The sequence below is a fragment of the Strongylocentrotus purpuratus genome, unplaced genomic scaffold (assembly GCF_000002235.5).
Source record: "Strongylocentrotus purpuratus isolate Spur 01 unplaced genomic scaffold, Spur_5.0 spur5_scaffold_7, whole genome shotgun sequence".
NCBI lineage: Eukaryota > Metazoa > Echinodermata > Echinoidea > Camarodonta > Strongylocentrotidae > Strongylocentrotus > Strongylocentrotus purpuratus.
In genome coordinates, this window is record NW_022145613.1 from 20,964,172 (window position 1) to 20,991,084 (window position 26,913).

Sequence of the window (26,913 nt, forward strand, 5' to 3'; positions counted from 1 at the left end):
GACATTTGAAAAATGAAAACAAGCATTTAATACAGAATAAGATACTTTAGGTAATTCATGTGTAAATGTATGCTGTGTATCATATATATATCTTGGAAGTAATAGTACATATACTTAAATATATTGTGAATTATGGTAGAAAGGTTTGTCACACTTATTACTATCAAAGTATTCCTCTATTTGGATTAATAGCATATGTGTGTGTGTGTGGGTTTTAAAAAAAAACAATATTTGATGTTTGTATTCAACTTGCAAAGTACCTAGGTCATTATTTACTGAGGAAATGCATGTGTGATGATAGAGATATACAGTGTCGTAAACTTTATGCACAGGGGGGATTCGAAAATTTACGAATCACGCCGAAAATTTCGCAACGACTCAACAAGCTGCTGAATAAGCGGGTGGGGTGGGGGGGGGGTATAATAAGAGCACATTTAACAAATAAAAAGAATTGGTCCAGCTGGTGAATTATCAGGGGCAAGGGTGGGGGTGGGGGGGGGGGGGGGTAAGAGCACTTTTTTTCCTGTTTTTTTTTTTTTTAATATTTATTTTTTATTACCCCAAAAATTGAGGGGGGGGTTCCTCCAAAACACACACATAAACTAAAATTGAGGGGGGTTCGACCCCCCCCCCCCCCCTTACGAACGTGCCTGCCCAGAGTAATATCTCTTTGGTAATACATTGTGCAGAAAGTTTCATATGTGCTTTAGGGATTTTCAGGGGTGGGGGCCCAATTTTTGTTCTGTTTGCTCCTGAAAATTTGAAAATCACGCCGGCCGAAAATTCGCTCAGTGGGGGGGGGGGAATTTGCATTCCCCCCCCCCCCCACCTTGAGCGCCCATCTCCCAAAAAAGGTAAAATTTACGTGTTTTTATATGTTGTTTTTTCAGGGGGGCCCTGGACTCCACCCCCCCCCCCTGGATCCGCCACTGTCTGTACTAGCTTGTTGTCACAGTCGACAGGGGTTGGTTAAAGTAGTTTAGTTTTTATTTCTCGTATATGGATTGTGTGCCCCTCTTAGTTTTGTTCATTGTTTCTACATGTAAATATATCAGATTTAAGTAACATGTTCCTCTCTTATTCTTGTTCGTTGTTTATATCTACATGTTGGGGCCTATGTTATATGGACCCAGGCGCGTACGCAGGGGGGGGGGGTTGGGGTTGAATCCCCCCCTTTGGTAGTTTTTATGTGTGTATTTTGGAGGAAACCCCCCCCCTTTGGTAATTTTTTTTTTTTTTTTTTTTTTTTTTTTTTTTTAATAAAAAAAATATTATACCAATGGCTAACCTAAAAAGGTTGACCTTCTTCCCCCCTCAACGGAGCAAAATGTCAAATTTTCAAATTTCAAGACCAAAAAATGAAAAAAAGTCCTCTTTGTCAATTCAGCAACATTTGTTAATCATAGGTATCGAATTAGAAAGGAAAAATACACATTTAGATTTTATTTGGGGGGCAAAATTTTTCGGGCATTGATTTATACCTATCCCAACATTATAGTACGTATATTTGTACCATCCAAAAAAATTCCTGCATGCTTGCTTGAATCTTTGGAGATGTGAGACGGTCATCTTCTCCTTGGCCTTTTTGTTACCTCACTACGAGACCCCCCCCCCCCCCCCACTCCGTGAACGTAGGGATACCATGTGTGTTCCAAAACTCTCCGGCTCGTAACAAAAGTAAAAGGTCTGTACCCGTATTGACACAGGGGCGGATCTAGGGGGGCACAGGGGGCACTTCCATCCGCCCCCCCCCCCCCCGAAAAAATGATTGTGCTCACTATTTTTAAGATTTCACCCTATGCTATTTTGTGCCCCCCCCCCCCCCCCCCCGGTAAGAAATTCCTGGATCCGCCACTGTGACTTTACACATGCACCGGACTTTTGCTGAAAGGGGGGGGGTCGCTGAGAACACGCATATGCGTACCCTAAGTGGGGGGATACGAGGCCTGCTATAGCTACACAGCAAACAAAAATTAAATGGATTAATTATTATACACAAATCGCAGCCCTGTCATTACCATTGGCTCTTTCACAACTCAACTCTGCTAGCTAGCTGGATCCGACTCTAACACGAACATCCGCGCACGCACGCTCGCGCTCGCACGTGTATTTTGCGATTAGTCATCTACTTGCACTGCATGATGAAGGGCAAGGCTGAACGAAATTTGTAAACATTCACGCTCGCGCCTAGCTAGCTTAGCCTAGTGTAGTAGTACCGTACAGCGCCTGGCCTTTACTTATTATCAGACATCAGACAGAATTGCCAGTTATCGTCAAAGAGCCGGGGTGAGTTAAGTCACTATCGTACTCTGTAAGCATTTACCGTAGTCCTAAGATTCATATTGTAGATCTAGTTGGCATGGTTGTAACGATATCTATAATCTAGTGACGTGACTGAGAGTCCCTTCTCTAACTTAGGCTAGCTCAAGTCAAGCTCCCTGGAGTTTAAGTTACTTAAATTGCATGCAGCATGCAGTCTGCTCTTAGTCTTAGTCTTACTTAGTTCTTCTTGGTCTTGGACATCCCATTGAAACGTGTGTTATAGAATTAACACGCGTTTTCTGTGGGATATCAACTTAGACTTACAAATTATGAAGGTTTCGAAAAACTGGCCCCTGCACACATCATTACTTAGGTCTAGTGATCATTGAAATTTATTTTTACACCCAAGAAGCAGTCCTTCAGCAGAAGCAACACAAATTTTGAATGTTTTAAACTGGTTCAGGATCAGGCAAATCCGAGTTATCCTGTGCAGCTCATACTAGTACTCGGGTACGTACGCAATGAGATTGTATTTTACTGCTATTTAGGTGTCATCAATTCAATTGTCATTAAACTTAAAGTACCGATTTTTAGTGAAATCAGTTTAGTTTTGTACAGTGGTGTTTGAAATGTTGAGAATCGAAAGCACAGCTTTTCACAGCCAGGATAGTGATGCTCCTGTGTGTGGGTCTACTATGTGTGTGTACTACCATGCATGGACCCTACTACAAATGGACTTTCGACGAAGCAGTCCCTTTGATCCTATGAGTTCCACCGCTAGGTTTGAATTTCGTGCCGATGCAAAAACCCAGCGTGTGGTCCCACCACAATCTGACAGCTGGATGCGATCACTTGCGCAATCTTGCATAATCGCAACAGCATGCTTGCGATTTGGGGTTGTCTACGTCTACATCTATGCTGGTACTCGTCAAAAGCCTTTTCAGCAACTAAACGAGGATATTGTGGTGTGTTGTCTCTCATAGTGGTCATGATTGATTAGTGCATAGTGCGTATATACAAGTTGTGCGAGTAAAAACAGTTCCTCCTATGATTTAGGCACTGATGGCTCCCTTGAACTTCTCCACAGAGGGCAGTTCAATGAAGTTGGTAGGGAGCTCATCCCAGTCCCGGAGTGTTCTTGGGAAGAAACTTTGCCTGTAGCTGTCAGAGTTGGAGCTGGGTCTCATGAATCTGTGTCGGTGTTGCTGACGTGTTGAACGGAGTCTTGGTTGGATGTAGTCTGGAATTGGTACTGCGACTAGGTGGTTGATGGCTTTGTAAAGCATGGTTAATCGGGCTTGCCTGCGTCTCTCCTCTAAGGGTTGGAGTGCTAGATCTTCTCTCATTTTGGTGACGCTGGCATCTCGTTGGTAGTTTCCGCATATGAAGCGTACTGGCCTTCTTTGGATTTTCTCAAGCTGGTCAATCTGTTCGCTGCTCCTTCAAATCGTTGAGAACCTAGTCTTAAATTGTATGAGCGCTCTCCGCCATGCGGTCATAGCGGACATGTTTTCGTCTTTGTGCCTGATGATATCATGTTATTGTTTTCAGCGTTGTATTTATACTAACAATTATTATTTATTTTGATGTGTGTATTGTTCCATAATACTTATTTTTCGTACTCATGAGTCATGTGTTGTTTATAAAGTAATTATAGGGGCAGGATTATCATTAGATGATATAAATATGGAAGAATTTTATATTATCGACATAGTCTAGACGACGGAAATGTTGAATATTTTGCGATGGTAATGTCAATTCCCAAATTTACGGACACAGATATTTATCCTGATTTCTAGATTCTAAAAAAAAAGTACATATATTAGGGAGGCCAATGCCCGGGCGTAAGGCTTCTACACCTACGATTTGTGCGCTCGTCGCCCACTTAAAAAAATTAGCAAAGGGAAAAAAATGATGTAAAAATAAAAATTGAAGAAAATATGAAAAGAAAATACAATTATACATTTCACAACATACCTATAATCACGGATCTGTAACAGTCTTTCACCATTTGTTGACAATCTTGCAGATTTTGACGTTTTTTAATCCAATAATTGTGGTTGCAGACGACCTTGACGCACTCGCACCACCGACTAAGAAAATCCTAGAGGGCGTAGAGGTTTGCTCACTAAAAACCTTCTCATTGGCAGAAGGTAGACCCTAAAAATATGGGATCCGTTTTGAGTAAAGAACTTTTGATAGAGATCAACATTTCAGATGTTCACAATTGCCACTTCTAACAACTAGAAAATATAAAGAAAAAAGATTATATCTTTTTAAATACAGATTTTTACAAACTGAACATTCGAAAGTAGATAGAGTACGATGTTTCTGTCAATCTTGCGTTGGTTTGAGCCCTATAGCTACATCCATCTCAAAATGAGAAGGAAAACAGTGAACAGTGACGTCATTGTTCGCGCCAAAAATAAAGGGTATTGCGACATAATCTGAGCTCCGGTCAGATCGTGCGCAAAGCGTAGTCTTATTTATAGACCCTAGTACCTTATTCTCACAGCACTAGATACGAGTGTCGTGCAGTAATGTATGAGAAGTGTTAAAAAAGATATTTCAGTAAAAAAAAAAGTCTACGTGAGCAGTCTATACTCCAATTGAGAATTGAAATGAAAGCCATGATTTGAAGGTGTGTGTTGTATGATACATGGTTAGTGAGTGTGTATGTTACGTATAGCGAAAGGGAGAGAGAGAGAGAGAGAGTGAGAGAAATATTAGTACACGTACGTTGCATGCATGGATGTGCGCTATGATTGTGTTCGCTGCAAGATGGATTTTAATTGGACCTCGTAACTTCTCGATCGTTGATAATAAGGAATACTCATGAGGAAATCAAATTATTGGTATACACATCTAAGGTAAATATCAATGAATTATATATATTTCTTTCCTTTTTTGAACCATCGTCTTCGGCTCGTAGTAGTAGAAGATGTAATCGTTCGCACATTGATGGCTGGACTTCAGCCTGCATCGGGGCTTGCCTGTGTCGGTGGAGGGATCAACTAAGAAGAAGAAGGTGTGTACGTGTGCGACCGATTCAAGGCTAGCCGCTGTTGAGTGATTGCACTTTCGCGCGAAGTTTTAAACTTCATCATGAACTTTGTCCCTCGGGCCTGTCTAATTATGAACGTAACTTTGCGACATGAAATATAATTGTTTCAAGGCTCTTACGTACGGAAAGGCGTAGAAGGAAATGGCTACAAACCAGCTGGATATCTCCTATTTGATGGAACCTATGGAGTCGGCAGATGGGTGGATTTTCTTAGTGAAAGTAAATGCTTTCTTTTAATCTTAGTTTTAGTATAAACAAATTAGTAATTAAAAAGTTAGATTTGGGCATTGGCCTCCCTACATATATAGTAGGCCTACATCAAGATAAAATAACACAAAATTGACATAGTATTTAACTGCGCATGGGCAAAAGGCTCTCCTGTCACGATTCATTCATGAAATGAGAAGCGCAAATCATGGGAAGCATTGGTCAGTGCGAAGCGACTTCGCTGATAGAGGGCGGCAAAATCCCGGTGGATCTCATAGGACCAAAGGACCCTTATCGGAGCTTGTCAAAACATGCCCGCAGAGTTGCGGTCAGACTTAAAACATAGAGGAAAGTAAGACATTGTAGAACCAAAGTGCAGGTTCAACTAAAAAGACGTGAGAAAAGAAAGTGGTAATGTAATTTAAACTCACCGATAAGGAACTAAGAAAACTGGAAGTAAAAAGAGTCTGGAAGTGATCCAAAACTAGAAGTGTCTTCTCGATGAATTCACTAGGTTGTCTGTCGACGAAACACTCTATCAAATCAAACAGGCAATGCCAATACAAAATCTTGTCGGAGGCTTCGACGAAAACCAAAACTAGATCTACTACTTTTACTAGGAATATACAATAAAAGACGTGTCCAGAAACAAAACGGCTGCCTCTGGCCAGCCCAAGCGTAAACCGAAGAAAATGAGAGAATAGCCTACTTGGCGAATTAAACAAAAAAAGACTCGTATTTAATCCCGCGAAGAAGAAAATGTTAACGCGGACGATTAAATAAGTCGAGAAAAACAAAGTCGCGAAAGTCGTACGCTATAAGTATGAAGTAAGGAAGTAAGGAAGTACGAAGCAAAGTGATGCACTGCAGACTCAACCGTGAAACACGTGTAACTCTGATGAGTACATACGGAAAGAGTAGCGATAATCACGCTGCTAGCTAAAAACACAAGACTATGGAACGCCGTGATTGGCACTTAGAGAAAAACAAACCATGGAGACCACAAATGTCATATCTCAGGTGCGAGGGTACTTAAAATATGCACGTAATTTACTAACTCTGGGAAGCTCCAACACCGGCGCCGCAGGCGTCGGAGCTTCGGGTGGTTTCCTTGGTTTCTCTTGGGGGCTAGTAAAACAGCCGATTGGGTGATAATATCGTTAAATCTGCAAAGGGAGTACTTACAATTTTTACATCAGAGGGTGCACGACTCCTCAGGGCTCAACTCCAATCACTTGAATGTATAATTTGAAGAAGTCTTCGATGGGAAAAAAAGGTTAATTCGGGGTACTACACCAACGATTCTTCCATGTCGCAGCGTTGATTCAAAATAGCGATGAGAAGGTACGCATGCGTGGCAGTGGCGAAGAAAATATGAATATTCAGGCTATCGAGCGCCGAGCGCTCGAAATCGCTGAATATGCACGACTCGAACAAACAGAGCCCTTCTCAACCTCGTGCATATTCAGCGATTTCGAGTGACCTTTTTTGTCAGTCAAATAAATCAACACTTGCATACCTCGGCACAGATCGGTATATTCTTCCATTTGACATTATTTTCATCCATGATTGGCGATGTTTAGTGCCATTATCGTGCCTCTAAAAGTAAAAAACTGGAGCAAAAAAAGAAAGATAACATTCGAGCCGCCATTTTGATTCATGCAGATTGAATAAATCGGGTAAAAAAATATGAATGTTAGAATAATAAAACAGCTTTCTAAAAAATTCTTCTTTACAACATACCGATCAAATAATTTTTTAAAGACAAAATAAATATTTAGACCTATCTCTTATTTTAAACATCGCATGCTTTTTTTTTTAAAGCTAAAAAATTACTTGGTAATCACAAGAAGTTTTGATACGGATAGCTGTTGCAAGGCAAGTTCAGACTAGTCACAGAAGAAAAATGCGCAGTGCACCTCGTTAGTGGCTGTAATGCGTGCCAGACCAAACCCAAACAAATATACTTGATCGTAACAAGAAATCATTAAAAACTACGAGAGCACAACTTGAAAGACATCTACTGCTCAAAATTACTATAATCGATCAGATACATTACTTGGACAAAGAATTCAATAGTCGCCCAAGAAATGCCACAGAAATTGTGATAATCGAGGAGTAACTGGGTACATTTTTATCGCAAGGGCCTGCTGCAAATACTCGAATCTTTTGTTATACTGCTTTTACCGTAGAGGGCGGTATTTGGTTTCTAGCATCGTGTTCAATTTAAACACGTGTTTAAGGCCCATTCCGATAATAATTGTACCTACATGTATAGTTACTCCTTAAATATCACTATTTCTGTGGCTTTTCTTGGACAACTATTGTATTCTTCCTCCAAGTTATGTATCTGCTTACGATAATTTTGAGTAATTGTCTTTCCAATTGTGCTCTCGTAGTTTTTAATGATTTTTTTTTCTTGTTACGATCATGTATTTGTTTGGGTTCGTTTGGCACCATTACAGCCAATGAAGTGCAGTACACTGCGCATTCTTTCTGTCACTAGTCTGATCGAACAGCTATCCGTATCAAAACTTGTTGTGATTACTAAGTAATTTTCAGCTTTTAAAAGAAACATGCGGTGTTCAAAATAAAATAAAAATATTTATTTTGTCTTGTAAAAATTATTCGATAGGTATGTTGTAAAGAAGTATTTTTTAGAAAGCCGTTTTATTATTCTAACATTAATGTTTCTTTCAACCTAACTTATACATCCTGCCGAGAGACCCGGCCTGTACAGTAGCTAGCTAGCTGTGCTGGCAACAACAACCCCATGCAGCGAACTGCTTTGCAACCCATATTTTTATCGGCAGTTCAGATTGATTCAGGATGAGCTACAATCACTATGAATATGACGGACAATGAAAGCGGACAAAATATACAGTTCCTCAGATAGATAAAGGAACGTCCCTTCACTGCTATTATGTAAAAAGTGAATATGCATGTGACACCTGTTCTACACATTTTTACATAATAGCGGTGAAGGGATGTTCTTTTGTCTACCCGAGGAACTGTACATTTTGTCCGCTTTCTTTGTCAGTTATGTTAATAGTGAATATGATTGGTAAAAATTAAATACTTAAGTTTTAAGGTGGATTAATTTTAGTGGTGTCCAAAACTGCAATTTCTTACATATTTTCTTTCTTTTTCGGAGCGTCGGTTTCCCAAAAACGAAACCGGGACCCGACGGCGACGGTCGGGATTCGTGGTGACCGACCGTACCGACTCATGCCTAGTTCATTTGATAAGCTACTTTTGAAAGGGCAAATTAATTTTCAGTCCATTGTGCAGTGCTTAGTGTAGATCTACAACACAATTGTTTACGTGTGGGACGGAAATGTAGTAAGTGATCGAACATTGCCGATATACGCATGCATATTTTTTTCACCCGAAAAAAATACAGATTTTTGCGTCAAAATACTGATTTGGGGGATAAGATTACTGAAAATGCAAAATACAACTTGGCAGCTCTGATGATGATAATGATGATAATGATGACGATGATGATGATGATAATAATGATGATGATGTTAATGATGATGATAATGATGATGATAATGATAATGAGGATAATAATAATGATGATTATAAATTTATAATGATGATGATGATGATTATGATAATCATGATGATAATGATAATAATAATGATGATAATGATGATGATAGTGATAATAATGATGATAGTGATAATAATGATGATGGTGATGATGATAATCATGATAGTGATTATAATGATGATAATGATGATGATAATGATGATAATAATGATGATGATGCAGAGCTGCCAAGTAGTACTGATTGCCGTATTCCGTACGGAAATCAACTTAAAATACAGACGTACGTTTTTTCATGTTTAAATAAGGAAGAAGAAAAAATAAGTTGTGTATAAGTCTATGGGTGGTGCGCGTGTCGTGTCATTTGTGTATTAGTCTATGAGCATGGCTGTTAAATTCCAGTTAAATCATGGAAAATGTGAATTTTTATAAATTATTTATTTAAAAATCAATATACAATATTAAAAAAATAGTATAAATTCTTCAAAGTTCATAAAAGATTTTGTGAAATGTCATGCATGCAATATGATACAAATCATATAACCTGGGCAAAGGCATGGGGAAATCAAGTTTTGGGGAATAAATATGGAAATTAATGGGATTAAACCATATAGAGCAATTGATGGGATTAAACCATATAGAGCAATTGATAAATAGTGAGGACATGACGTCACAAACTGATACGTAATCATTTTGGCAATTTGTGTTGTGATTTTCATTGTTCCATAGTTTTACATACTTTTTCAAAAATTCATAACTTTCTTTAGTATTAGTTATCTGATTTTGCTCAAACTTTTTTTGATTGGTCTAATTGTCTGATTTTTCTGATTTTATTGAAAGTAAGTTATTTTCCGAGTGGACTTGTCCTTTAAAAGCTTGCTTAAACTTAACCGTGGCACTGCCAACTGTTCGGTTTATGGCGAAGTTGGTAGATTTGCTTTAGCAAGTAAAGTGGAGAAACGTATGATCAATTTTTTGGCGAGGGTTAGTCAGGGTAATGTACATGAAAGTTGTGATTTCGAATCAAGGTGGATTGTGAAAGTTAATTAAAAGTATCCTAGACAAGAGTGGAATGTCAGACTTGTGGGTTGAGAATACCCCCCTTGAATCTAGGTTGAGTTAAATCATCTTTGACCTTAGATTTTCGAACAGGAAGGTGGTTTGGATACTGGATAGCTATTTGTTGAAATTGGACATAGGTGATAGAATATCTTTGTATTTTTTGTAAGTTTCATTGTGATAATAATAAGCTGCCAGTTACTAAATGTCATTATTTATCTGATCAACCTACTAAGTTATGTTCCCTATGTAATATTAAGGTACAGGGTGATGAATTTCATTATGTTCTGGTGTGTCGAGCTTTCAATGACTTTCGTAAGCAGTACGTTAAGAAATATTATCACCCGTATCAGACATCTGAGCCGGTCATTTACAAAACCGTATTGCCCTAGTTTTCACTAGCAGTGGGAACGGAGGGGTATATTCTTTGTATTTTCCTTGGTCTCCCTGCGCGCATTGACTTTGCGTGTAGAGACGAGTGAAAATATACCTTGGTATTTTCCACGGTCTCGCATTTTCATTGCGCATCTATTAATATTATGCGTACGAGAACCTGCGCACTTTGCGCGCACTCTATTGTGACGTAATAATCACACCACATACTAAGGCTGCGACGGGTAGTCGAATGCTCGAGTACCCGCACGGTTGACAACTACTCGGGTACGATTTCTTGTACCCGAATATTCGGCCGCAAAAAAATTTAAAAAAAATTAAAAAAAAAAAAAAAGGTCCAGGCCCACGCTTACCCGTGCCAGGGAGAGCAGCATCCGCTGGCATGGTACCGTCGGTAAAAATGTTTCCAAACTCAAGCACTGTCAAACTCACCTTTCAGAAACTGGGACCAAATGTCCAGATTTCTGTTTGGACTTGGAGGAAAATGGATTATTCTGCCATCTTTGGTTTTTAAAACAGCATTGTTTACTGTTATTATTCTTATTAAATCGGTGCCTTCAACTGCAACTCAAAGTAAAGTTGCATGCGTTTTCAGCGAGCTGCGCGAGGGACCTGAGAAACTGCCGAGTGGTATGGTAGTGGCAAAAAAAGAAAAAAATGGAAAAAATCCAAAAATCCAAAAATTCAAAAAAATTCAAAAAAATTCAAAAAAATTATAAAAAAACATGGCGTCCGAATACTCGAGTATTCGCCTGTGAGCCTGGGAGTGTACTCGGGTACCTCATTACACTGTTGTGCACAGCCCTACCACATACACACTGTTTGTAGTGTATCGAAAATTTTGTCAAGCACTGGACTCAAGGCACAGTGTTGGTTTGACAAAGTTTGTTCAGTTCTTGAGATTGTCATGGTGGATGTCTGTATTTGCTCTAGATGTCTGATTTGGATAACAATAAAAATATTGACTGGCTTTACTTTCGGGGGATATCAGAAATATTGACCGCGCTAAGACCATATTGCCCTCGTCTTTCGACTCGGGGCAATATGATCTGAGCTTGGTCAATATTTCTGATATACCCCTCAAGGCCAGTCAATATTATATAATTATTATAGTAGACCTAACGTTATCAAATTTCATCAGTTATTCAATGCAAATTCTGTTAAGCAGTTAAGGAACCTTTTCAAATTTTGTGAGGCAACGCACCCGCCCCACACCCTTATATGATATTTTTGCTGAGGGCTCCTACCCTAATATCGTTCAGTACAGTAGGTCCTAAGTAAGCCCTGTACCAAAAATGGCATTTGTATATAAAAACAACAAATCAATGTTATACAATTATTTAGTAGCTCCAAAGAGACGCACACGCCCCCACACCCTTAAATTGAATTTTTTGCCAGGGGCTCCTAGCCTAAAATCGTTTAGTTGGCCCTAAGGAAGCCCTGTACCAAAAATAGCGCTTTTATCCAGCAAGTAATGGTAATTGTGAGCAGTGAAAACTTAAAAATGCAAGCATGCAAAAATCTTGAAAAATGTCAATTTTTTTTATTTTTTTTTAAAGGTAAAGACCAGTTATGGTCATGCGATTGCATTGTGAAAGAAACGTTGTGGAATCGATCAAAACAGGTTGATCATCTAGCATCTAGCATCTGCAAGGTTCTGGAATCATCAAAATGATAAGAAATTTGGCCCATTTTTCGTAAAGTTACAAGCACTATACACAGAAAGATGTATATGGGACTACCCTATATCTCTCACAGACCATGAGAGAAACAAATTTACGAAATATATGAATTAGTAGGCGGTTTCCCGGCAAATTTTTTATCATCATGTATTAGTCAAAACATATTCTTTCACATGATTGGTAATGAGAGCTTCCATTTCATTTTTTTAAATTGGGGCGTTTCCAATACTGGTCTTTACCTTTAAATTTTTCCATTTGAATAGAGGATTTCTCTTCAAAATGCCTGGTTATCCTCATTTTGTATTTCATATTCTGATAGATCATGAAGTGTAGATCTATATGATTTCAAAACAGTTGGTATAAATTCTTGCTAAACCTTGTAGGAATCATTTTTATGTGAAGAAGATCTAAATTTGTTTGCATGGGATACATGCCCCTGCAGGGGACTTTGAACCCACACCTAAATGGCCCATCTGTTCCAAATCCTATGTTCCTAGTGCAAAGTGGATAGGAGTTAGGTCCCTTATTGCGAGGCCCCTACTTTCATCATCTCTAGTGAGCGTGAGATCTGCGTACCTTTTGTTCTCTTATTTTATGTTTATTATTATCTTCCTTCAACAATGAAATGGGGAGGGGGTACAAAATTCCAAACACCTGTTGCTCATTACGCCAGAAAGGTCAAGTTGGTTGGTTCACATCCCTGACAAAGGCTAGAGCTGAACAGATGGTAAAGATTTTTGGTTTGAGACCAAAAGGTTTAATTTTCAAACATGTTATTATTGGTATTTTTTTTTTCTTTTGCTTTTAGGAGTTATAAGGAGCTAGAGAACTTTTCAACCGGGGAATCACAATCAAGTTGTTAAAGATGCCTGGAAGGCGTGGAGTCTTTGATACTATCATGTCCAAGGAAGACTACATGCAGCCTGAGCAGAAGGCTGTACCAGTCAAGCTGGCTGCTTCATCTATCAAGGACCCAGATGAACTCATTGAGTGTCCCTATGACAAGGTCCATCGTATACGTCTCAGCCGCTTCCCTATGCATCTCCTCAAGTGTAGAAAGGTATACATCTCTCTTATTTCATTTTTTAGAGGAGGTCCACTTGGCTCAGATTCTCCATCTCTTGTAGTCTCTTGTGGACCAGGGCATTGTTTTTCAAAACCATCATAAGTACAAGTTCACTGACATCCCATTGATACATGTGTTAACCACAATACATGAGTTTCAATGGGATTTGTGCAAACTTGTACTTATGACAGTTCTCCAACAATGCATCGGTGATGATGTTAAACTCTGGTTCAGTGTGTTGCCAACTGCAGAGTGGAGAGCTTGTTTCCAAGTCAAATGGGTCTCCTTGGGTGCGTTTATCATGTTTTGTAACTCAGAATCAGCGTTTCTATGTACATATCGAACCCCACTACTGTATTTGCCGGCGTAAAGGCCGCAGTATTTTTGGAAGAGAAAATATCAAAAAGTCGGGGTGCAGCCTTTACGGTGAAAGAGTAAAAAAAAAAAAAAAAAATCAAGTCAAAACTAGCACAAATTTGCACATATGGGACTATGAACGGTACAATAACTATACCACTATGGTACAGGACATTTCAACACATCTTACCAACAATTTTATCTTGCATTGTTGACATGAATACGAAAATAAATTGCTAAACCAACATTTGCCGATAGATCTTTATCTAAGTTCGTGCCAATGCATTGCAAAAGTAAAGGAAGGGACCATTTAACAGAGCTGCCGCGAAGCATCCATCCGAAGTCGCCATTTTGTTTTCCATTTCATGCAGTTTCGCATTACACTGTACATCGTGGTAGGGGTATATATCGGACACCAAATCTGCCCGCGATCACTTTTTGAGCTAAACTTCCGGTAAATTATAAGAATATTGATGAATTTGGTATCAGTTTGTAAAAAAAAAATAGTGTTTTACTAGAAAATCGCAAAATGCGTAAACAACGAACAATGGACGAGTACGCAGGCATGCATGCAAAATGTGACACAGCACATGGCGCACGCTATTTCTCCGAACCAGAAATTAGCCAGGGAAGGTCCGATATGTGTGTCTTTCAAAACAGCTTTGCGTTTTTCATCTCTCAGAAACGTGATTCTGGCTCTACATGTATGTCTTCTCCTTCTTCAGTAGCAGCACAGGCCACTGTCAGGTGTATTGTCGTACTGTTGAGGTGCAGTGCAGATGTGTGTACAATGTCTGATAAGAGCTAGGTACAGTTAACTGAGTGCGAGTAAAAAAAGCTACCATTTTAGCCGAGCTGGGTCTTTTGTACCTCTAGCTTGTCACATTCAGAACGCAATTTTTCAATTTTTTAAATATCTAAAGACTTGTGAAAACAGGCTTCCATTTATCATGCATTTGCCTGAAACGCGTTTGAAAATGCTGATTCTAGGCAAAAAAAAGGTATCATAAACGCACCCTTTGTAATGTTGTGTTTGGGATCTGTGTTTTTGTAGTTATTGAATATTGAGAGGTACATAAATAAAGAGGTGGTGAGACTTGTATTTTCAAGGTAAAGACCAGTTATGGTCATGCGATTGCATTGTGAAAGAAACGTTGTGGAATCGATCATAAAAGGTTGATCATCTAGCATCTAGCATCTGCAAGGTTCTGGAATCATCAAAATGATAAGAAATTTGGCTCATTCTTCGTAAAGTTACAAGCACTATACACAGAAAGATGTATATGGGACTACCCTATATCTCTCACAGACCATGAGAGAAACAAATTTACCAAATATATGAATTAGTAGGCGGTTTCCCGGCAATTTTTTTATCATCATGTATTAGTCAAAAACATATTCTTTCACATGATTGGTAATGAGAGCTTCCATTTCATGTTTTTAAATTGGGGCGTTTCCAAAACTGGTCTTTACCTTTAAGCGTAATATACAAGAGTCACATAGTCCAGATTCAGTATATTCACAAGATGTAAAGCAGCCAAGATATAGGTGTTTGCTTGGAGATGGTATGAACTCCTCTCTCCTTTCATGAGGGGTGCACACTCATCTAGCTAACATGTGTAATCTGTTCTGGGAAAGGGTCTTATTTCTTGCTAATCAAACAAGGGGGCTTTATTATTGGTAGGGAGGGAGACAGGAAGTCTTTTGTTTTGGAGGTTTGGGTGGTTCTCATACAGTTTGGGGTTTATTTGGCTGGGATTAAGTTATCAAACAAGTGTTCTGAAAGGGGCAGTCTGGTATATCACAGGGTGGGTCTTATCTGAATTGGGGCATACTGAGTGATATCATATACTATTAATGGGGGGGGGGGGGAGCTGTAGACTAGTACTACCATTACATAACAGTAAATTGAAGACTACGGGTAGAAGCTGAGGAACCTCACATTCCTAGCCCTTGTCCAATACACTTTGGAGAGAACTGATTAATACAAGCAAAAAAAGCATACATGTACAGTACATTATAGGTAATACAAAGTTTTGGGAAATATTGAAAATTGGCTGTATAGTGATTCTTCACAATTTTGATATATTTGGATGCCCCTGTGGATGTATTATAAGCACTAGAAAATTTAGCCCCTAAAACACTTCTGCTTTCAAGAAAAAATGGAATATAACAGATTTACCAGTGCTCCTAGTAAATTTTGATAAATATCGAATAGCGCCTACGGCCATACATTAGTAGCTGCGACCATGAAAATTTCAGAATATGTAGTTGTGATACATAAATTTCAGAAGGGAATAGCCAATCAATCTTTTTTAGTCAAGAAACATTGTTTTATAGCTTAATTAATATCTTGGCCTTAAGAGGGAGCAATTCAACAGCATACCTGCCAACTACTACGATTTTTTGATTTAAATTACGCCTTACGATTTTTTTGTCATAAAATTACGATTTTTTTTTTTTTGATTTTTTTTTTTGCCCATTCACCTGGCACTGTGCAGTCCGACGCTTAAGCGTGCCCGGGAGAGCACCAGCATGGTACCAAGAGTAAAAAAAAGTTTCACAGCTCGATCACTGTCAACTCACCACTCAGAAAGTGGGACCAAATGTCCAGATTTCTGTTTGGACTCTGAGGAAAATTAGTCTGTCATCTTTGGTTTTAAAAACAGCATTGTTTACTATTATTATTATTAAATCAGTGCCTTCAACTGCAACTCCAAGTAAATCGCTTGAGTTTTCGGTGACGGACCTGGGATACTTCTACAGTAGTATGGTGGTGTCAACAACAACAAAATTGGGTATTTGAGTACCTCATTACACGCCTATGCACAGCCCTTTATTTTCTCCTCCAGGTTCTCATCCAGGTTCTCATCAGGGGAATTTTGAGCTTTTAGTCCTCGTTGTTTAAAATATTTTTTATGTGGGAGGGGGTTGCATAAGTGTTGAAATATGAGTTTAAAGTGAAGGGAAAAGGCATTCCTACATGTTGAAAATACCAAAAGCTCCCTACCGTGGGAGGGGGACAGCCCTCTCCCACACCCAACCCCGCTTGGTCGCTTCGCTCCTACGTTCTGTCGCTCCACTCTGTCACAGTCCTCCTAAAAAAATGATTACTATTTTTAGTCTTCAAAGGTTGGCAGGTATGCAACAGAAAGAGTTTACTATACAATGTCATAACTTTAGACTCAATTTCAGCCGCGACAACGATCACTGAATACTGTAGGATCGCATATGCTTCCAATATGTTAATTTGAACCAAATTAATGACCCCATACCAAAATTTTGTATTACCTTTAAGCTAACAGTAAGCTTTAATCATACTTGTAATCATTAATAAAATGGAGAGCAGCGAAAGTTCTGATTATAAGTATCTTAGGTCAAGGCCACTGAAATCACTTGTCAAATTCTTCAATATATTTTGTAAAGTTGGTATTCCTTTCTATGTGTATTAAGGCTGTGCACAACAGTGTAATGAGGTACCCGAGTACACTCCCAGGCTTACAAGCGAATACTCGAATATTCGGACACCATGTTTTTTTTGAATTTTTTTGATTTTTTTTTTTTTGCCACCACCATACTTCTTCAGCAATTAAAACTTGCTATAACTCGAAAAAATGTCTCCCCCCAATGATTATAGTAGTTAAAAGTCATGCACTATATAAATAATCTCATGAACTAACTCACATAAACTAATAAAGCCCACAAGTGTTTTGCTTATGCATTTGTTTTTCTCCTAATAAATAAATAAACCCTCTAAACATACAGGTACACGACGCCCCCTTGTCTATGTCAGAGTGACCTAAGTTGAGTTTATCAACCGAGAAGTGTACGCGTAACGTAACTCACTGGGCTGGTAAGAAGGCATCATAGAAAGGACAGGGCCAGCTTGAGTTGGAACTGTGTGCGGATCGTGGTTTAATTTGAAATAATTTTTTGTTTTCGTTTTTTGTAGACTACGACTAATATTATATTAAAATGGGATTGGAAAAAGAAAGAAAAAATAATAATTTTACCAAGACATTAAAAGAAAGAGATGCGATGAAATTGGCAACAATAGTCAAATTTGACTAACAGCCATTATAATACCAAACGAACAACAACAACAACAGCAGTATCCCAGTTCTGTCGCCGAAAACGCATGCAATTTTACTTCGAGTTGCAGTTGAAGGCGCCGATTTAATAATAATATCAGTAAACAATGCTGTTTTAAAAACCAAAGATGGCAGAATAATCCATTTTCCTCCAAGTCCAAACAGAAATCCAGACATTTGGTCCCAGTTTCTGAGTGGTGAGTTTGACAGTGCTTGAGTTGGGAAACATTTATACCAACGGCACCATGCCAGCGGCCGCCGCTCACCCAGGCACGGGTAAGCGTCGGCCTGGACAGATTTTTAATTTTTAATTTTTTTTGCGGCCGAATATTCGAGTACGAGAAATCGTACTCGAGCATTCGACTACACGTCGCAGCCCTAATGTGTATATTTTTGTTCTTAACTACTAATGTATACTAATGTGTCATTATTAGAGTATTAAAAATACCCTGCGTGTAGTGGTCCAAAGGTATAAAAGAAAGGCAGTCGCATTCATCTCATTTCATTCTTCTCTTTTTGTCAGAACTATGTTGGGAGGGAAATGTACACCTGTCCCTTCAACGCATGCCATCTGGTCCCAGCCCCTGAAGCAAGGCATCACATCGCAAACTGTCCTGACAAAGGATGTGTAGAGAAAGACATGGTCCGTGGTAAGCTATCCATGTCTTACGTAACAGATGATTGGTATTACAAAATCAAAAAATAGTGGTGGATAGTGACATAATTAAACTTTTTGTTTTTCACTTGAACTAATCAGAGTTAATCACAAGGATGAACAACTTCTGTTTATATTGTCTGAATTTGGCTTTCTGTTTATTCTTTTAATTTACTCTGAAGAGTGAAAGACAAAAAGCATAAGTGTTTCTCCATTTACCCCTATTCTTCAAATGTTAGAAGTGATATCTAATTGTAGGGTTCTATGGAAGGAAAGCACCAGTCATTATTTGTTATATTTATTTCACATATTAAAGATACTATGTTCCATTTGCAGGCCAAAAAAATGAAAAGGTTAAATTCCAACGGCATTTGAACATAAATACTAATTTTGAACTTTCCTAACAAAAGGGGGGCTTGAAAATGTCTTTAAGTAGAAAAATAATGACTATTAATTGTCGAATCGACTTAAGAGCTACAGAGCCAGTAAGTAATAGTCTGATTTTCAGACCATTGTACTGAATGGTCGTAGGTTTTATGCTGCGCAAAGATTCAATCAGTTTAATTTTGGCCATTACAAGAAGTGAGTTATTGATGTAGACAAATGCTCATGTACCCTTTACAGCTCATTTTATGTATGTTGTTACCAAAGAAAAAGAAAAGCCAGTCGGTCACTCAGTAGTGTCTGATAGTAAAGTCTAGCAAGTTCACGGGTTTCCTTGCATAATTTGAATAATAGGACACTGCTAAGGTTTAAATTTCACAGATAGGACCCACATGACATATTCATAATTGATGCAAAGTTCTACAGAATTTGATGTTGGCTGCAAAAGGAACAATAGTATCTTTAAAGACAGTGATGTGTTCCATGAAGCCCTGTGCCTGCACAATAAACATACCCTGGTACAAGCAAATTAAATACAAACAAGATATATTTCACGAATGAGAAAAAAAAGAGATGTTATAGCAAAATAAAACAAAGCTACAGAATTAATATATATACAGTGTCAGTAAAACAAAATCAATTAAATTTTGGGATATACATGTAGTGGACTAGTGAACTGATGAGAGAACGGACATGATAATACACATGGAATGGTATTATGACAACATTGTTTATAGAATGTGTTAAGTTAGTAAAATTATGTTAATTGTCATAAATAATCAAAATTAGGACAAATCATTGGTTAATATTCTGTGCAAAGCTGGCTGCGTTCATGTAAAGTAAAGAGACATAATATACGCATTACGCAAGCACCAATAGTAAGTGTTAGTTCTGAACAGTTTCAGTTTGTTATGACAACTAACATTGTTTCCCCCTGAACATGAAATATAATATTGTTTCCAGAATAAGGCTCCATGAAGGGTAGGAAAGGATGAGAAGAAGGAAATCATAATGAGTAGTCTTTATCTTTACATAATTCATATATATGATTATGAACAATGTAAATCTGGTGCTGTGCAAATCAACAAACATCGCTGAAGTCAAGGAATTCCCTCTTGCCAGGTACCTATTCAAAACCTGGGTTGAGAATGGCAAATGTAGATGAATGTCTGACCGAAGGGCATGAACTCACGACCAGTCTGAGTCAGATCAACACCTCTACCTTGTCACACTTTGGTCACACTTTGGTCACACTTTGAGACAAACTGTAAATGTGTATTTTGTATGTTTGGTTTGCAGGGTATGATATGAATAATACTTACTGCAGAGGCTACACCAAAGTTCCATCATACCGACGATCTGAAGACTACCATCATGAGTCCTCTGAAAATTGGGATGAAGGTTGGTAGAAATGGGCTACATACTAAGTGTATTTCTCTTTTCTCTCCTCTCCCAACTCCTCCCTACTCTTTCTCTCTCTCTCTCCCTTTCTCCCTTGCCATCTCTCTCTCTCTCTCTTTCTCTCTCTCTCTCTTTTTCTCTCTCTTCTCTCTCTTTTCATTGTGTATGATATCTGTCTTTGTCAGCTCTTTTTTCATTCTCACCTGCTGTTCCTATAATCTTCTTTTTCTAGATTTATTAACAGGACCAGATATGTGATGTCTGGGGCCCCATCTTACAAATTAGTTGTAATTGATGGCAAATTATTTACAATCAATATCAATCGCATCTCCATACTATAAAGAGATAGGAGATGTCATTGATATCAATTGCAAACTATTTGTTACCAATCGCAACTCTTTTATAAAAACAGGCTCTGGTTTACTTTATGGCCAAGAGAAGGGAATGACCTTTGATTCGTTGTGTGCTCTTTTTTTTCTCAGAGATTCAGACCAACAGATCAAGAGAGTACTGGGGCCCAGAAGGAGAAGGAGCTAATGGGTAAGGTATTTGATACATGCTGCATAGTAGAAGTGAGACATAGGCATCAGTTCCCATTTTTCCCAGTTGTGTTTGGCTGATTTCAATTCAACTTGGCATGATTTATCAATCAAGTGATAATTTATCTTGTATCAAATTGTATACCTTGTCAATAATTTTAGGCCAAAGGTCATCTAGGGGCATGTTGTTGTTGTTGTTGTTAAATTTAGGCAAGTCAGTCAGTTTATGACCATTATTGCTGAATACTATACAAAATTTGTTTTGAATTCAAATTTACGTATATACACTCACACAATATGCGTGCATATATATTTCTTCAAATTCTTCTTAAAATACCAATAACAAAAAAGGGGAAAATAATAATATTATGTTAGATTACCAATCCCTGTCCTTGTTGGGGGGTTTCTTTTTTGCGCTATCCTGTCAAACCTGCTCGTGGTAGAGGTCTTTTGAGGTTGTTGTTCAAAAAGGGAGGAGGCTGTGCTCTGCGTCCATATATTGATATGGTATTTCGCTGTTAGTTGGCTGGTTGGTACTAATGTCCAGTGGTCAGTTTCTTGACTGTCATCTGCACTTTCTTGACATGCCTCAAACTTGACTGTTTGAGGCATGTTCAGTCCTGTTTTGCAGTTTGCTCCTAATCTTGGCATGAATTATCAATAAGCACTGAGCTGTGTTCATCCTAAAACTATTATCTTGGGGTGCATGTGAGACAAAGCAGGGTAGTTTGGCATTTCTATTTAAAAGGGCAGTCAAAAAGGATCATGAAAGTAATGACTCTAATATTTCTTGAGGGGATTCTTGTAAGGAGAGAAAGAAATCACAGTGGGTGTAAAATCCTTGGAAGAAGAAGAATACAATTCACATTTGGCATCATAAGATATGGATGGTACTTCAGTTGTGCTTGGGTTATGCTTATATAAAAATTATTGATTTTTGCTGCAAATAAAGATTCAACTTTGTTGACTTCTTTTAGTCATCCGTTTTCCAAAGTCATACTTTGTCTATGTTAAGTCTACTTTACTATTCACACTTTTCGTTTTCTCTTCTGAAGATAAACGATTATAAATTTTCATTCTGTGAATTTATTGTTCTAGTGGGTCACAAAATCTACCACAAGCAAAAGGAAGGGGTGCTCCAAGAGCTGTCGGCCACACCCGTACCCAGCAGCAGATGGAGATGAGGTTACCACGGCAACCAGCCCAGGCAGTCGCAGCAGCTCAACAGCGCCACCAGCAATTTCAACAGCAGCAACATGACACCATCCCGACCCCTGACCCCCAGGTCAACGGTGCTGCAGCAGGTAGGTCGAGTCGTCATCACTCGTTGAGTTTATGTGTAAGCAATGAATAACGTGTAATAGAGTACAGGCATGGGGAGATTCAAGGCAAATGAAGTGTAAGTGGGGATGTATAGACACTGCACCAGACTGTGCTTGTGGGCAGAGCCATCAGACCATGGACTACCTACAGAGCTGTGACATGTTGAATGACACATACACTGAGAGGGACCTGGCCGAGTCCAAAGACATGGCGTGTACATTTACCAGACATTGGTACATCAGTGTGATGACCTGAAATGATGATTAACGGGCAACATTTTTCACCAATATTTAAACTTGAATCAAGAAGTGATAGGGCTAGAAATAAAACCATGAGCCCTTTGGTCTGTTACGTTGTAATGGTAAAGGAATACTTTGGTGGTGGGTCCTATTTGAGTTCCAAAATTGTAGCTTAAATCATGATTTTATTTTCTTCTTTCTAATCATATCATGCTAGCAGGAGTAAGATTCTTTCAACTTGCTAGATAGGCTTGTCTCAACAGTTACAAAATATTTGGATAGTACATTTAGGTCTGTAGGGCTACTTGGATGGGCTACATTTATTGCAGCTCAGAAAAATAAAAAACAATCCTGTACAATATTGCAAATAGCAGTGTCCTTTATATGCTTCACTGATTTTCTTACGTGTGTTTTAGTACCAGTCCCATCTTCTTCTATTTCATTCAGCACCTGTTCAACCGTCGGCCGTGGCTGGTTTAGGCAGAGGTCAGGTCAAGGGTCGTGTAATGGCAGCCAATCTATGGGGTGCCTCCCAGCAGAATCAAGCCTCACCCAAGCCTGGTGGCCTGGCACAAAGCTCTTGGGGACAACAGGTAAATTTATCTAGAATCCAGAATTAGAAGTTCATTTTAGAATTCTGACATTTTTATATGCAAATCATGTATGAGCTCATGCTGAGACAGGAATGACCTCTACTGATGGGTCAAGTGTACGCGCATGAGCATACCATGACAACCACGTTGCCAATGCATTTCCAGTGGACATTGGTGAATGCCCAGTCTAAAGTTTGTCTGGTGAGAGGAACCAGATGTGGTACAAGGCCAAATCATTAAGATCATTTCTGTCAACAACCTGCAATTGCATTATGTTTTGTTTGTTTCATTGGTGAATAAGACTCAAAATCTTTTGAAGCAGTGACTACCAACAACAAAAACTGAACAGAATAATGTTCCCCTTTGCAATTATTTGGCTGGATATTCCCCCCCCCCCCCCCTATGATGGGGAAGGGTTTTAGGTTGAGAAGACCAAAGACTTGATACATGGCTGATCGTCAACCAAACAAAGTTAAGTCTTTTGTCAACTCTGTGTGTTGCTACGGCAGGCAGCCAGTGTAAAAGAACTCGTTTAATCAAATTATGGAAATGCAAGCATTTCTTTAAACAAACAGAACTTTGTTATTCCTGGCTCATTTTTCCTGATTAAAGTATCATATGTATGTGCAGCAATCAAAATTTCTAGAAATGTGATTTTCTTCTTGAAATTCAGATACCGCCCGCGTAATGATTTTTTGGTTTCCTCTCTTCAAATTGTTTTTAAGCACTCATGCATGAAATATGCATCATATGAGTTGCATTAAATGAAAGAGGAGGATCTAAGCTTGACAAATATGTGTCATCTATTAATTATAATTGTGATTAAGTTATGACAAAAGATAGATATTTCTCAGTTTCATTTTTTATGGGACGCACTGTAGTGTAACCTTTTTTTTGTTTAGTAATTCTTTCTTTACCCTGTATAATTATGTTCCCTTAATTCTTATAACCCACAGCAGACTTCATCTACAGAGAACGGTAGCTCTGGTCCTCCGTCCCTTGACGATGATGACTTCCCTGCTCTCGGTGCACAGCCTGCTCACATTGGACTAGGACGTGGTCTCGGAAGGGGCAACATGCTCGTCAGATAGATCGGTAAGATGAGTAACCATAGCAACCATGGAAGATAAGATGGCAGTAATGCATCATGATGCTCTGAAAACTTGCAACTAGTAAGTGGGTTATCTGGAATGCCTGTCTTGTCAGTATCACATTGTAATGATAACTACATGTATGTCTTCTACAAACAGACACCATTTAAGGGGTTAAAGCACAGATGAGGTAATTGATTCTTCTTCCATAATCAAGAGTCAAGATAAATGAACAGTAATACAATTTTTGTGCATAAAAACATGTGTAGTACGGAGGAGCCACTAAAGGTTTCAATGCAGAGTGAAGACGTTTTCTCTTTGAAAATCAAGCACCAAATTATGCAAACAATCTGCTTTAATTCTTTTTGATGATTGCTTGCGAGAAAATTTGCAATGGCTGTTACATATTTTTACGACACATTTTTATGCATAGTGAAGTATTCTTTATTTGTTCCGTTTCTGTTTTGAGAAAAACTTTTGTTCATGTTGTCGTTTTCTGTGCATGTGTTGTTTTTGATAGAGTGAAACATCCTACATATTCTTTATAGAAAATGAAATGGAGGAAAGAATGTTATGTTTATGTTGTTTTTAAAGTCAAATAGAATATACATTCTTTGCTTAAACCAGGAGTATGAACAAGTACAGTACATGATGATTTACAGGATCCCTATTGTTATTTAATGATAAGGTAAAGAAGATATTTTGTTTCATTTATTTCTCATTATTAGATTTATTCAGATATTATCTTAAGTTTATCAGAAATATAAAAAGATAGTAAGCAAACGGCATTCATTTCCATGCATTAACTGATTGGTGCTTGTATTATTGCACTTGGAGGAACTCATTCTTTGAATAAATTTGTCTTTTATGCATGAGGCGGTGAATTACATTATATGCATTGATGGTTCTATGAAGACGATTCTTCTGACAAAGATTTTTAATTTCAGGTAGCATTTTGCAAGTTAGTTGGTCATGTTTTTCAGTCATTTAGTTGGCAACATTTTGAATCATTGGAAATAAGTTTCTGATAGGCCTAAAATGTTTCATGTACAAGAAGTTTTAAAAAGTCATTAACTGTAAATGTTTGTTTCCAAAATGTCTTATTAAGAGGTGAATACCTTTTTATGTTCATGGTTGTAAAAGATATGTTGATTTATTCTCTAGAATAAGAGGCAACATATTTTACCTGTAGTAGAAAAAAGGGGGAGGCTGGGATTAGTGATATATGTATACCAGTAATTTGATTAAACAGTGAGGAGCAAAATAGGTTTTTTGTGTGCATGTAGCCAAGAAAAGACTAGAAAATTATCTTTGCCATGATCATTTATCAAAGATTTTGTACTTCCAGGAGAAAATGACACATATTTATGGCATATGAAATTTAATATAAGCATTTTTTTTTCTTAAAAAAAATTGTGAGCAAATGTCACAATTTAGTTTTTCCTAATAAAAAAGATAAAATATTTTTCAGAAAACGGCCCCTGATAAAAACATTCGAAAAAACGAATCCGTTCTGTAATTCACAAACTATGCATAAATGTGAAAATTGCTTGTTCATTTGTTTATTTCTTTTCAAAGGATTTCCTATTTTATGATTCCATCTGGGGGGTTTTCAGAGCTGTTTTGAACTTCCCTGAGCCAAATAGCTCACTTACTTTAATAAATAAGTATTTTTTCACTGATTTCCATCAGAAAACATTGTACATTGACTTCCAATTTCATTGTAAGATATGCCATAGGCATAGCTTTACATTCATATTTTACCATACTGTCTTTGTAATGATCATATTTTGTTTAGTTACCAAAGTATACATGTATATGCAAATAAATATTTACGTTGTTATTCCAAAGTAGGATATAATAATAAAAATGTTTGATAAACTTCTTTGATTCTATTATTATTTATTATATTATTAGTAGTAGTACCGTAGTAGTAGTAGTATTAGTTGAACCATGTACTTCTACATTTTGTGTTATTTTCATTTATTTACTTATTAAAGTTAGTGGTATCCATTTGCGTGTACCCGAAAGAAGTGATTGAATTAAGGTGATTTCAAGTGGATGGTTGCTGATAAACAACCCTACTGAAATTTGAGAAAGTAAAAAGTTGTGGAAAAATTCAAACCTTTAATTAAAGTCAGTTTTTAGGTTTGACAGATTGAAATCAAACTGAAGAGCGTTTCAAAGGAAAATGCTCTATCACAAACAAACAAAGTAGGAATGTCTCCAAAATACTGCTTTAAGATGCACAAGGAACAAGCACTACTTGGATTAAGGTCTCTAAGCAGTTTATTGTCAATTATGTTTATTGCACATTTAAAACCTCATTCCACTGTGAATACAATCAGTTTCTGACAAACTTTGCGTTTAATCTGCCTTTCCACAAGAGTGTAATAAATGAAGAAGAAAAAAATCTTGCCAGCATATATTCTGCATATTTGTCTGTACCACTTTGATGCTAAGTGATGTTTTCAAGTGCTATTAGGCATAGTATACAAATATTGACTTACCAGTATGTGAGACTTTGTCTCAGAGGAGCTATAGTTTTAACAGTGACCGGAAGAAAAAAAAGCGTCAATATTTTCTTGTTTATCACATTCCCCTTGTCAATTCTCAGAAAGAGATATTTTAACAAAATATTCTTGTCAAAGTGTATTTATAATGTTAAGTCAAGGTAAATTAACCAGTCAAAGAACATTGTGCTTATCTGTGTTAAAGGTATAGACCAGTTTTGGAAACGCCCCCCTCTCAGAAAATGAAATGGAAGCTCTAATACCAATCATGTGAAAGAAAATGTTTTGACTAATACGTGATGATACAAATTTTGCCGGGAAACTGCCTACTAATTGATATATTTGGTAAATTATTATATCTATCCGGACTGGATAGTTATCACGCACGTGTCGTGTAGTCCCATATACATCTTTCTCTGTACAGTGCTTGTAGCTTTA

At 37.9% G+C, this 26,913-nt stretch overlaps 1 protein-coding gene across 3 annotated transcripts; it reads left to right on the top strand.

Annotated features, from left to right (window-relative positions):
- The first annotated feature begins 2,063 nt into the window (after positions 1–2,063).
- Positions 2,064–25,846, top strand: LOC586246. Of its 3 annotated transcripts, none has more exons than XM_011685473.2 (8): positions 2,064–2,286; positions 13,032–13,283; positions 18,261–18,387; positions 20,076–20,177; positions 20,660–20,717; positions 21,815–22,020; positions 22,726–22,871; positions 23,831–25,846. In XM_011685473.2, exons 2-8 carry the CDS (start codon positions 13,089–13,091, stop codon positions 23,960–23,962), a joined length of 966 nt encoding a protein of 321 aa, XP_011683775.2. In that variant the 5' UTR covers positions 2,064–2,286; positions 13,032–13,088; the 3' UTR covers positions 23,963–25,846. The 3 variants fall into 3 exon arrangements, with proteins under 3 accessions (XP_011683775.2, XP_030829907.1, XP_791128.2); XM_030974047.1 differs by having other exon boundaries at positions 2,101–2,311; positions 23,828–25,846; XM_786035.4 differs by having other exon boundaries at positions 2,105–2,286; positions 23,828–25,846.
- The last annotated feature ends 1,067 nt before the right edge of the window (positions 25,847–26,913 follow it).